The sequence below is a fragment of the Loxodonta africana genome, chromosome 8 (assembly GCF_030014295.1).
Source record: "Loxodonta africana isolate mLoxAfr1 chromosome 8, mLoxAfr1.hap2, whole genome shotgun sequence".
Taxonomy (NCBI): domain Eukaryota; kingdom Metazoa; phylum Chordata; class Mammalia; order Proboscidea; family Elephantidae; genus Loxodonta; species Loxodonta africana.
In genome coordinates this window covers 125,205,909-125,220,113 of record NC_087349.1, presented here as the reverse complement: position 1 = coordinate 125,220,113, position 14,205 = coordinate 125,205,909, and the positions used below count along the sequence as shown (strand labels likewise).

The 14,205-nt window shown below is 36.9% G+C and overlaps 1 protein-coding gene across 10 annotated transcripts in view; it reads left to right on the top strand.

Moving 5' to 3' along the window:
- CCSER2 (coiled-coil serine rich protein 2) overlaps positions 1-14,205 on the top strand; it is a 245,528-nt gene that overhangs the window by 157,052 nt on the left and 74,271 nt on the right. For all 10 annotated transcript variants that reach the window (XM_064290312.1, XM_064290313.1, XM_064290309.1 and 7 more), the window contains one exon: positions 5,854-6,049. In XM_064290312.1, the coding sequence (XP_064146382.1) occupies positions 5,854-6,049 (196 nt within the window). The remainder of the gene's footprint in view (positions 1-5,853; positions 6,050-14,205) is intronic.

Sequence of the window (14,205 nt, the reverse complement as noted above, 5' to 3'; positions counted from 1 at the left end):
GTGGAATTGCAGAGTCATATGGTAGTTGTATTTTTAGTTTTCTGAGTAACTGCTACACTGTTTTCCACAACGGCTGTACCATTTTGCATTCCCACCAGCAGTGGATAAATGTTCCAGTTTTTCCACATCCTCACCAACATTTGTTATTTTCTTGTTTTATTTTTGTAAATCCTAGCCATCCTAAACAAAACAAACAAGAAAAACTCATTGCTATCAAATTGATTCCGACTCATAGCGACTGTATAGGACAGAGGGGAACTGTCTCATGGGATTACCAAGGAGTGCGTGGTGGATTTGAACTGCTGACCTTTTGGTTACCAGCCGTACTCTTAACCACTACGCCTCCAGGGTTTCCTTATCCTAGTGGGAGTGAAATGATACCTCATTGTGGTTTTGATTGGCATCTCTCTGATGGCTAATGATACTGAGCATCTTTTCATGTGTTTGGTGGCTATCTGAATGTCCTCTTTGATCTATTCAAGTCCTTTTTCTATTCGCGTTCTTTGCCTGTTTTATGATTGGGTCATTTATCTTTTTGTTGTTAAGTTTGTTGAAGTTTTATACATACTTTGGTTACTTAGATTCTTATCAGCTATATGGTTTTGGAAGATAATCCCCCAGCCAGGAGCTTATCTTCTCACTTTTTTGGTAAAGTCTTTTGATGAACAAAAGTTTTTAATTTTTATGAAGTCCAATTTATCTAGCTTGTTTTTTGTTGTTTGTGCTTTTGTCATCATATTTGATAATCCATTGTTAAAAGCTAGGCCTGACAGCATTGCCCCTGCATTTTCTTCTAAGGATTTTAGGATTTTAGCTTTTACACTTAGATCCTTAATTTATTTTGTATTTTTTCTTGTGTATGATATGAGGCATGGATCCTGTTACATTGTTTTGCATGAGGAAATCCAGTTTTTCCAACACCATTTATTGAAGAGACTCTTCTTTCCACGTCAAATGGACTTAACGCCCTTGTAAAAAATCGGTTGATCGTAGTTTATATCTGGACTCTCAATTTTATTGTGTTGGTCTATGTGTCTATTAGTTCTACCAGTACCAGATTATTTTGATTACTGTAGCTGTATAATATGTTTTAAAATCAGGAAGCGTGAGCCCTTCTGCCTTGTTCTTTTTTCTTTCAACATTGCTTTAACTATCTGGGTCCTCTTGCCATTTCACATAACATCGAGGACTGGCTTTTCTATTTCTGTAAAGAAGGCTGTGGAAATTTTGTTTGGGATTACATTTAATCTATAGATTGCTTAAGGTAGTATTGACATCTTAACAATATTAAGTCTTCCAATCCATGAACATAGAACATTTCTGTTTACTTACATCTTCTTTCATCTCTTTCAGAAGTGTTTTATAGTTTTTATTGTATAAGTACTTCACATCCCTGATTAGATTCATTTTTGGTATTTTATTCTTTATGATGCTATTGTAAGTGGAATTGCTTCTCTTACTTCCCTTTTATATTTCTCATTGCTGGTGTATTAAACCCAACTGATTTTGTTTGTTGACCTTGTACCCTGCAGCTTTGCTAAATTCCTCTATTAGTTCTAGACGTTTTCTTGCAGTCTCTTTGGGATTATCTCTCTATATAGGACCATGTCATCTGCGAATAGAGATAATTTTATTTCTTCTTGTCCAATTTGGATACCTTTTATTTCTTTTTCTTGTCTTACTGCTCTGACTAGGCTTTCCGTTTTGTTTGGAGGATTCAGGTTCTCATATATGAAGTGCATCGTCTCAGAATATGAAATCTCATAATTCTCATTATCCTTCTTTCATGTTATTTTTCCTCTTCCTTCGTAGTTTCCTTTTATTATCTGAAAGTAACTGCTATTATACATTTGCTTTCTGTTCTGTCTTTATCTGTGTCCTTCTGTCTTTTGGCTTTCTTAGTTATATTCATCTTTTCCAGCAAACTTCACATGGTCTTAAAATGAGGTATTATGTTATCTGCAGTTTATTGTCAAAGGGTTTAGCAAACATACACAGATTTAAGCTACATGTGCCAATGTTTTAACAGTCAGCAATAAAGGTGAAGGGTATATGGTGGTTCTTTTGACATTTCTGATTGAAAATGTTTTCATTATAAGGAAGTTGGAAATTATTCATAGTAACAATAAAAGTAGGCTTTTATTTAACATTTACTGTAATGGTAATCACTGTTCTAAGCACTAGGACAGGTATTTCCTCATTTAATTCTTATACCAACCTCATGAGGTTAGTACTGTTATTATCCTGGTATTGTGGATAAAGAAAATGAAGCATAGCAAGATGAAATTACTTCCTTAGTGTGTTACACAACTAGTTAGTGACAGAGCTGAGATTTTAACACTTGTGATCTGTGTGGGTATTATAAAAATGAATGAGATGCAGTCCCTGTTTTCAAAGGACTTGCAGTCTAATTAGGGTAGATACATATACAAATTCCTATAATTTATGCTGTAAAATAAGTTGAAGCTCATAAAACTGCAGTTTTATCTAATACATGGGATCAGGAAGGGCTTGATGGAGGAGGTAGCATTTCAGACCTAGGAGAAGTTATGCATTCAGTTTTAGATCTCGTGATGGAGGTATTTGAAATGTAGCTTCTAAGCCATATACACTTTATTCAGTAAGCAGAAGAGAACATTGACAGTTGAAGAAACTGTGGCCCAAAGATAGTAAGTATTTTCAGTAGCTATTTATCACCAGCCAGGATTTAAACATAAATCCTAGGCCTGAGCTAGCTGTTTTACGCCACTCACACTTTTCTAGATGACATTCTCTTTGCCCCTATATTCAGTTAGTGACGAAGACTTGTTGACTCTTCCTTCAAAATGTTTTTAAGTCATTAGTTCCTTGCATTGGCTCACATTTATGTCAACCTTATATAAGCTCTTATTTTATACTTGGTTTTCATGACATAGAAGGTCCCTGGGTGATGCAAGCAACTTGAAATTGGCTACTAATAAAAAAAAAAAAAAAGCCTGGAGAACTGCTTCTGTAAAGATTATAGCCAAGAAACCCCTATGGAGCAATTCTACTTTGTAACACATGGGGTTGCCATAAGTAAGAATTGACTTGACAGCAGTAGGTTTGGGCTTTTTATTTTCTTTTTTCTCATGATGTGGCTAGACTTCAGACCAGTGTTCTTCAGTATCTTCCTTCTCTAATTTGTCTTATGCTTTTTTAACAAATAAGAAGCAAATTTTGACTTGAATACTAATTAGGGCTGTATTTAAAGTGACTTCCAGATTGTAAATTCTAAAGCATTGCTTTTTCTCATGTCAAAACTTCATAATATTAGAATCTTAGAGATAGAAGCCTAAAAAAATAATGACCTAATGATTAAAATCCAAGCTCCTTACCTTGACATTCAGTCAAAAAAACCAAAACCAAACAAACAAAAAACTCCTTTCGGAGGGACAAAGAAGAGCAATACACAGTCCGTCTCCTCATGGAATTTAAAATTTGGCACAGACTGCAGACAAACACAAATACACTGTGATAAGGACGGTAATGAGACACACTACAGCACTGCCTCAGAACACCTATGGGAGCGCCAAATCCTGCCTGAGGAAGCGCCAACAGATTCGAGATGAAGAGGAGTTTTCCAGATCAGGTGTGGAGTGGAGGATAGGATGGGTAGATTGGGCAAGAATTCAGAGAGATAGAAGACATGGATTTGGAGATGAAGGTGATGGTAGCATGCTTTGGGAATTTCCTGCAGTTAGGTATAGATTTTAAGAAGTCAGTCTGAGGAATGCAATATGTTGAGGGTAAAGCTGAAGAATAAATTGAGTTCAGGTTTTCTGCAGCCTCGTACACCGTATTTAAGAGTTCGCATGCATATCTCTAAAAAACTTATCTTGGGCTTTTATGTTTCATTTTCGTTTTCTGGAAAGTCTTTATCCAGGCAAACCCAAACCTTGTACTTTATCCCTCCTCCCAAATTCTTTCTTACTCAGAAAAATTTCCCAAAGTATGTCAATTTTTTTCTCTGAAAACATAACACTTTACATCTTTACTATTCATTTGTCAGTTGATTGTATGTTTGTAGTATAGTTTGAGTGCCTTTTTATAATTATACATTTTTCATTACCCCATGAATAGATTGTGTATCACCATAGTCGTGGGTGGGTAAATTCATACTAATTAATCGATCAGTATTTGAAAATTGATAGTTTTGAACAAATAAAAATAGAGTTGTGTGTCTCTAAAGTAGGAACTTACTTTTGAAAGAACAATTTTAAAATTTCTTAAAAATCTTTTTTGGGGGTTAAAGAAAGCCAGGCCTGAAATTAAGTATGTGAGGTTGTTTTAAAAAAAAAAAGGAAAACTAATAAAAACCAAACTTATGTTGACTATTTAAGAATTCACGTATTTGGAAGTATTTCTTAAAAGGTAGAAAATTTAGTAGAAATCATATTTCTGTAGAACTTGATCAGACTTTTTCAAATTTAATTAATGGTGAATTTAACTTTAATCCTAATATGTTAACATGGTCATTATATTGGAGCAAATACTTTTTTCGCTGTATTATTTTAAGTATTGAGACTTCATATATGTAATAAATTCTTAATTTAAGAAGCAACTGGAATCACATGTGAATGAATGCAATAATTTTTAAATTGCTGCAGTTGTGACTTCTGGTTAAAAAATTATGTTTTCAGTTCCCATGAAATATATTATCTCCTGTGTTTACTCTTATTCCACATGTACATTATTGGCCAAAACTAAAGAGAACCGTAAAATTCTTAGTAGATTTTTTTTAAAATGCCGTTTAAACTTTGACTTAAAGCACAATAAAAATTAAAAAAAAAAAAAAAAATTCTAACTCAAAAAGAAAGACCAGATTTGTTGGCTTAACAGAGACTGGAGAGACCCTGAGACTATGGCCCCAGGCACCCTTTCAGCTCAGTAATGAGGGCGCTCCTGAGGCTCACACATCAGCTGAAGATTAAACAGGCCCATGGAACAAAACAAGGCTAAAGGGGCGCATCAGCCCTAAGCAGGGACTGGAAGGCGGAAGGGAACAGGAAAGCTGGTAATAGGAAACCCAGGGTTGAGAAGGGAGAGTGTTGACATGTCATGGAGTTGTTAACCAGTGTCATAGAACAATGTGTGTACTAACTGTTTGATGAGAGACTAGTTCTGTAAACCCTCATCTAAAGTACAATAAAAAAGAAAAGAAAAATGCAGTTTAAGATTAGGAAATATAATATTTTCATAAAACCTTGTTTAATTTTTTTTTTTGAAAAAGTGATTTATCAACAAGTGAGAACAACAGAAAAAATAACAGTACACTTGTGTTACCTTTCTGCTGAATCGCATAGGAAATGTGAGTCCAGGAGTATTTGCAAGTTGGGAATTAAAATCGGGTAGCATAGTTAAAAAAAAAAAAAGAATTTTTAGGGTGGCTAAAAAGGTGTGAAGCTGAAGAGACCCGGGTTTGGGTTTTGGAGCATAGTTAGGGAGGCTAAAAAGGTGTGAAGCTGAAGAGACCTGGCAAAACCCAAAGTTAAGAACAGCAATCAATGTAGAAAAGGAAGACTAAGCATACTTTTTGCCAGGTAAGACTTTTCCAGAGTATTTTGTTTCTCTGCTAAGGAAGAAAGTTTATTCAACCATAGTGTAAAATACACCAGAAAGGGCATAGGAGAGTAGAGGATGATTTTATTAATGACAACTAGAGCTGATTGGATCTTTCAGTGGAAACAAATTCCATGACTGAGGTGAGTTCAAATTACAAGCTTTATGATAACGATAAATGATTTGTAATAATTATTGCAGTAATATCTTTATTCCTTATTAAAATTGTACTGTGTATCTTTACCCATGCCCCACTTTGTTCTGCACTTTCAGAGGCTCTCCCTATAGAGAATCGCCTTTGGGTCATTTTGAAAGCTATGGAGGGACTCCCTTTTTCCAGGCTCAGAAGATGTTTGTAGATGTACCAGAAAATACTGTGATACTGGATGAAATGACCCTCCGACACATGGTCCAGGACTGCACTGCTGTGAAAACTCAGCTACTGAAGCTGAAACGTCTGTTGCATCAAGTGAGTTGATACTGAATATTTCCAGCTCTGCTAGTTTGAATTGCAAAATGGATTGACTTTTTAAAAAAATAAAGTTGCCTGGTTTTGTAATGCATATTTAGGTTGTCCCTGGGTGGTGCAAATGGTTAAGCACTCAACTATTAACTGAGAGGTTGGGGATTCACACCCACCCAGAGGCACCTAGAAAGGCAGGCCTGGTGATCTGCTATGAAAACAATATGGTGCAGCTCTACTCTGCAACACGTGGCCTTGCCGTGAGTTGAAATTGACTCAGTGGCCACTGGTTTTGGTTTCATTTAGATCTCTGTAGAAATAATGCATGTAAATAGTACATAATATGAATTTGTATGGGAGGGTAAAACATGGGATTTTGCATCAAGTCTCAGTACAGTCCCGAGCATTTATGCCTATGTGATATTTGGTAAATTAGTTGTTCTCGTTCTGTTTTCTCAGTTTTATAGAACCTACATTGAAAAGTTGTTGAAAATTAGAAATAATGGGTGTAAATCATGCAGTCTGATACCTGAACATTCAGTGATCAATGGCTGCTACTGTAATTTCAGCTAAGTGGGAAATAAGAAACCTTAGCAGTGTTTACTTGCGTATACCTGTTGACGTTGACTCGATTCCGACTCATAGCGACCCTTGCATGTAATTGTCATATAATTTACTGGTCACATAATTTGATTTTCGGTTGAAACATTCAAGTTTAATCTACCCTAGTTCTCTCATTTTTTACTTGCAAAAATATAGACTTACGGCAGTGTTGTGATTTACAAAGTCACAGAGTAAGCTAATGGTAGAATCTGGCTTCTGATTTCAGTAGTACTTCCTCTGCTCAAGCATTTAGGACGTAGAGATAAGATCAGATGCAAAACAGAAAATCAAGGAAAAAAATGGTAATTAAATCTTGGATACTTTTTTGCTTATTTTTAAACCTATATTTGTATTTTGTAGACTAGCCACATTTAGCTTAAAACTGGTTGAGAAAGAACAGTCTGGCTTCTTTCTGCTGTTCATCTTACTCTCTGGTCACTTTTTTCAGGGTTGTATTTATTAACTTCTTAAGAGTAAGGACCAAGTCTTAAAATTCCTGGAGGCCATCAAAACAGAATCCATGGTATATGCTCAGTAAATGCTTCTTGAAGTGAAATCTGGCTCTGGAGTTAGTAATAGCGATTAGTGTAATATTCTGTTAAAGTCATGTACATTGTTTTATATTACTCAGTTATAGGCACCTAACAACAACAACAATAGATTATCTGGACTGTATATTCTTATGAATACACTTTTTGAAAGGAACTATTTTTGAAAGGAAACTTTTCTGTGCTACATTGAGAGCAAGAAAAGGAGGAATCCTTTTAGGATCTGGTATTCTTAGACTCTTCCCAGAGGTAGAAAGAGATTCCGTAATTGAAATTTTCAAATGTAGACCTTACAACTTAGTTTAACTGTAGCTAGGAGGTAGGCTCCCGTCTATAATATTTCTCTGCTTGCTGGTCTAGGCAGATTTTCTTATGAGAAGCTTCAGAGTCAAAGGAAAAGGTGGAAAATAATTGTTGTTGTTGTTGGGTGCCGTCGAGTCAATTCTGACTCGTAGCGACCCTACGCACAACAGAACGAAACACTGACCAGTCCTGAGCCATCCTTACAATCGTTGCTGTGGTTGAGCTCATTGTTGCAGCCACTGTGTCAATCCACCTCGTTGAGGGTCTTCCTCTTTTCTGCTGACCCGGTACTCTGCTAAGCATGATGTCCTTCTCCGGGGACTGATCCCTCCTGACAACATGTCCAAAGTATGTAAGACGCAGTCTCGCCTTCTTGCTTGTAAGGAGCGTTCTGGTTGTACTTCCTCTAAGACAGATTTGTTCGTTCTTTAGGCAGTCCATGGTATATTCAATACTCTTTACCAACACCACAATTCAAAGGCATCAGTTCTTCTTTGGTCTTCCTTATTCATTGTCCAGCTTTCACATGCATATGATGTGATTGAAAATACCATGGCTTGGGTCAGGCGCACCTTAGTCTTCAGGGTGACATCTTTGCTCTTCAACACTTTGAAGAGGCCCTTTGCAGCAGATTTACCCAATGCAGTGTGTCTTTTGATTTCTTGACTGCTTCTTCCATGGCTGTTGATTGTGGATCCAAGTAAAATGAAATCCTTGACAACTTCAGTCTTTTCTCCGTTTATCACAATGTTGCTCATTGGTCCAGTTGTGAGGATTTTTGTTTTTTTATGTTGAGGTGCAATCTAAACTGAAGGCTGTGGTCTTTGATCTTCATTAGTAAGTGCTTCAAGTCCTCTTTACTTTCAGCAAGCAAGGTTGTGTCATCTGCATAACGCAGGTTGTTAATGAGTCTTCCTCCAATCCTGATGCCCCATTCTTCTTCATGTCGTCCGGCTTCTCAGATTATTTGCTCAGCGTACAGATTGAATAGGTATGGTGAAAGAATACAACCCTGACGCACACCTTTCCTGACTTTAAACCAATCTGTATCCCCTTGTTCTGTCCGAACAACCGCCTCTTGATCTATGTAAAGGTTCCTCATGAGCACAATTAAGTGTTCTGGAATTCGCATTCTTCGCAATGTTATCCGTAATTTGTTATGATCCACACAGTCGAATGCCTTTGCATAGTCAATAAAACACAGGTAAACATCCTTCTGGTATTCTCTGCTTTCAGCCAGGATCCATCTGACATCAGCCATGATATCCCTGGTTCCACATCCTCTTCTGAAACCGGCCTGAATTTCTGCCAGTTCCCTGTTGATATACTGCTGCAGCCGTTTTTGAATGATCTTCAGCATAATTTTGCTTGCGTGTGATATTAATGATATTGTTCTATAATTTCCACATTCGGTTGGATCACCTTTCTTGGGAATAGGGATAAATATGGATCTCTTCCAGTCAGTTGGCCAGGAAGCTGTCTTCATACTTCTTCGCATAGACGAGTGAGCATCTCCAGCGCTGCATCTGTTTGTTGAAACATCTCAACTGATATTCCGTCAATTCCTGGAGGCTTGTTTTTTGGCAATGCCTTCAGAGCAGCTTGGACTTCTTCCTTCAGCACCATCGGTTCCTGATCATATGCCACTTCTTGAAATGGTTGAACATCGACTAGTTCTTTTTGGTATAATGACTCTGTGTATTCCTTCCATCTTCTTTTGAAGCTTCCTGCATTGTTTAATTTTCCCCATGGAATCCTTCACTATTGCAACTTGAGGCTTGAATTTTTTCTTCAATTCATTCAGCTTGAGAAATGCCGAGCATGTTCTTCCCTTTTGGTTTTCCATCTCCAGCTCTTTGCACATGTCATTATAATACTTTGTCTTCTCGAGCTGCCCTTTGAAATTTTCTGTTCAGTTCTTTTACTTCATCAATTCTTCCTTTTGCTTTAGCTGCTCGATGTTCGAGAGCAGATCTCAGAGTCTCCTCTGACATCCATCTTGGTCTTTTCTTTCTTTCCTATCTTTTCAATGACCTCTTGCTTTCTTCATGGATGATGTCCTTGATGTCATTCCACAACTCGTCTGGTCTTCAGTCACTAGTGTTCAATGCGTCCAATCTGTTCTTCAGATGGTCTCTAAATGCAGGTGGGATATACTCAAGGTCATATTTTGGCATTTGTGGACTTGCTCTTTCTTCAGTTTCAACTTGTACTTGCATATGGGCAGTTGATGGTCTGTTCCACAGTCAGCCCCTGGTCTTGTTCTGACTGATGATATTGAGGTTTTCCAAATAATTAACATATGTCAAATATGTGCCCTGAGCCAGTCATTGTATTAGTTATACCACGTACCTTTTGTTGTGCTGGGTTTACTGCCCTGAATCATGAAACATCTTAAATATCAGCTATTCAGATCAGACCACTTCTAAGAGTGAGAGAAGAAGCATAGTTCTGGAGGCAGTAGGGGAACTGGTAACCAGTGATTAATACCATAAATATTGAAAAACGTTTTTTGAGGCACTTTTTGTAACATTGTGAATCTCTTTATGTATCTTGTTTTGGTCATTATGACCTCAGGAATTTTAGACAATATACACTGATCAGATTGACTTTACTTTTTGTTACACAGTGAAAACAAAATTAAGAAAATTTCAGAATCTTTTTAGAATGTGTTTAGTTTTCCAAAATGCTAGTAGAAAAGCTGAGTCTAAGATTTCATGTAACTGTCCCTTTTAATTTTTTATCTTTTAGTATTATTAAATTAAAAAAACGTGATACATGGTTTAAAGAAAAATTTACGTAGTACCTAAAGGCTTAATGAAAAAACAGTACTTATACCCACCTTCCTGCCTTAGTCAACCTGTTCTACTCTAAACAGATCACTGTGCAAAGCTTCTGTAGAGTTGTCATACTGGGACTTCCTTTTGCCACATTCGTGGATTGGATCCACTACTTCCTAGATGCCATATGTTCTTCTTCTGAGTTTACACTCTCATTTTGTTGGAGTATATTCTTAATTTACTTTCTAAAAAAGGATGAATGGATGGTAATTTTTTTTTTTTTTAACTACATTAATGAAAATCTATTTTCCTCTCACATTTGATTGATATTAATATTCTGGCTGGTGTGGAATACTAGGATGGAAGTGAGTTTTCCCTTAAAACTTGAAGGCATTGCTCTTTGGGATCCAGTTTTAACTACTAGGAATTCCAGTACATCTAATCCATTTTCCATTGTATTTGACCTTTTTTTATCTTGATGGAAGATTTTAAAAATTATACTGTGTTACTCTGTGATTTAACTTCTTTCTTTCAACACTATGTCTGAGATTTCATATTTATATGCTTAGTTCTACTCATTAATTTTCATTTCTCCATTATTCCGTTGGAAACCCTGGTAGTGCAATGGTTAAGTGCTATGGCTGCTAACCAAAAGGTAGGCAGTTCAAATCCACCATGTGCTCCTTGGAAACTACAGGGCAGTTCTTCTGTCCTATAGGGTCACTATGAGTCGAAATTGACTTGACGGCAATTTTTTTTTAATTATTCCATTGTATAAACAAACTGTAATTTTTTGTCCCTTTGCTCTTGACATACATTTGGTTTGTTTCAAGTTTTTATGGTATTAGAGGTAATATTGTTATGAACATTTTCCTGCTGCACGTTCTACTCTAGAAATACCAGTCTGTTTTCCAAAGTTGTTTAATCTGTTTTCACACCCCTTGGATAGTAGATGTTGCATCACATCGCTCCACATCTTTTTAACATCCGATTTCTTAATTTTTCTCATGTAATAGGAATATGTTGTTGTTGTTAGGTGCAGTCGATTTGGTTCTGACTTACAGTAACCCTGTGTACAACAGGACAAAACATTGCCCAGTCCTGCTCCATCCTCACAATCATTTTTATGCTTGAGCCCATTGTTGCAGCCACTGTGTTGATCCATCTCATTGAGGGTCTTCCTGTTTTTTGCTGACCCTCTACTTTACCAAGCATGATGTCCTTCTCCAGGGACTTATCCCTCCTGATAACATGTCCAAAGTAAGTGAGCCAAAGTCTTGCCATCCTCACTTCTAGGGAGCATTCTGGCTGTACTTCTTCCAAGACAGATTTGTTTGTTCTTCTGGCAGTCCATAGTATATTCAGTATTCTTCATCAACAGCATAATGCAAAGGAATATAGTGATGTTTAGTTGTGGTTTTAATTTGCACTTTCTTGACCATTAATGAAGTTAAGCCTCTTTGTATGTTATAGAATATTTTTGTGTCATGTCTTTTGTTCATTGTGTATGTGTATGTGTGTTAGAGGTTTTTTTTTTTTTCCCCCTCTCTTTTTTTCTAGATGTAAGTACTTTGTTGATTATATATGTTGCAAATGTCTTCTTTGAATCTGTGGCCTTCTTTTTCATTCTCTGGTATCCTTTGATGAACAGAAGTTCTTATTCTAATATAGTTGAATTTATCAGAATTTTTTTTTATGATTGTGGTTTTAGTATCTTATTTAAGAAATTCTTTTCTTGAGGTGGTTTTCCTTTCTAAAAACAATAAGAGTTTTGACCTTCACAATTAAATTTAAAATATCTTGGAATTGATTTTGGTGTATGTGAGATATGAAGTGGAGATCACTTTCGTTCTTTTCTGTATCGATAATCTGTGAGTTCAGGACTAAAAGTATTGAGCCCATTCTTTCTTCATGATATGCAGTACCTGCTGTGTCAAAAATCAGATATTCATATGTGTGAGGGTTTGTATCTTGGCCTTCTCCTTCATTCTTTTAATCTATCTTGTATCCCAGTGCAAAATTACAGTCTAACTGTAGCTTTTGTAATAAGACTTGTTAGTACATCATCATGATTCTCGTCTAATTCTTAAAAAGTGTCTAAACTCTTCTTAGTCTTTTGATTTTTTAAAAAACGTTAGAATCATTTTGTTGAGTCCTCTATAAAACCCTTTTGAGATTTTGATGGAAATAGCAATGGATCAATAGATCAATTTGGGGAGAATTGACATCTTTCAAAATTTAGACTTCTTAATCAAGAACGTAAGGGTCCCTGGTGGTGCATTGGTTAAGTGTTTGGCTTAACCAAACTTAAAGGTTGGTGGTTCGAACCCACCCAGTCACTCTGTGGAAGAAAGACCTGGTGATCTCCCGTAAAGATTACAGTCTAGAAAAGCCTGTGGGCTGGTTCTGCTCCGTCACATGCGGTTGCTATGAGTTGAAAACTGACTTGGTGGCACCAGCAACAATCAAGAACATGGTATATAAGTTCATTGTTTAGTTTTCTGTAATTTTTTCAGTACAAAAAATGTATTTTTCAGTAAAGGGCTTGTACGATTTTTTCTTAAGTTATTTCTAGTATTAACAGTTTTTGTTGCTGTTGTAAATGCTACCATTTTCTAATGGATTGTTGCAGGTAACAGAAATGCGGTCACCTTTTATTTGAGTTTCTATCCAGCAGCCTTGCTACAACCACAGTATAATCATCAAAATCAGGAAACCAACATTGATGCATACCCTCAGACCCAGTTCAGGTTTTCCCTGTTGCCTTTCAGTATAACCTTGTGTGTTCTTGAGACCACCCCTGGGTTTGAACTCCTTCAGGCTTGGTTGCATATGGACTTAATTCCTTTGGGAAGAGATTAGGAGCTATCTGTTTTAGGGCCCACTTCTTCCCCCAGGCAAAATCCTGTTCTGGGGACAGAGGCAGTTTTCTTTCTGAGTGATACCTCTAAGAACTGAGTGCTTAGCGGCAGGCAGGGAGGATGGCAGCCTGAAATCTTCTCAGCTGCCTCTCCTTCATGGAATCATTGCATCAAGATGCGTCATGAATGATCAGGACACCAGTATTTTCCGTGTGCTGTGTTCCAGGTAGAGCCTCTGTTCCAAGAGCGGAAACTGTGTGGGAGAAAGGAGTTCCCACCTTTTGACCACATCCATGTGGGACTTAGCCCTAGCAACAAGTAGCAGGTGACAGGATGAGAAATGCTGAAGTCTTGCTCTTCCCTGGAAGAAAGACCTCCAACTGGGAGCTGGGAAGAGAGGGAACCCTTTGTTCTTGGGGCAGGAAGGGGAGGAAGGGAGCAGTCCGCCTTCAAGTACCACAGATTCTCATCTTTCTTACCACATTTTCATAGATTTTTTTTGAGTAGATGTTTCTTACCTTGCTGTTTGCCGTTTCCAGGGGCTTTTACAGTGTCGTTTTCTGTGCAGTTTTCACCAGCTTCACTGAGTAGTGAGTGGGTCAGTGGAGTTCTTCATGCTGTCGTTCCTGGATGTCCATCTTCCCTCACTATTTTTTAATTTAAAAGCATTGTGATTTGAAAATAATACTCTTATTTAATTACTTTTAAGTTTGTTGAGACTTTTTTATGGTTCCAGCATATGGTTTTCTTGGTGAATATTCCACACACACTGGAATGGAGTATGTATTCTGTAGCTTTGGAGTATAGTATCTTATAAATGTTAATTATGTCAGGATGGTTAGTAGTGTGTTTCTGATCTTCTGTATATTTACTGATTGTGTAGTTTTCCTGACATTTATAGAGAGAAGTGTCCTAAATTCTCTAAAAACAATGGTGGATTTATTTATTTCTCCTTTTAACTATGTTAACTTTTGCTTCAGGTATGTTGAAACTATGGCATTAAGGATTATATCTTCCCATTGAAATAGTCTTTGTATCTTTATGAAGTGCACCTCTGTCTCTAGTAA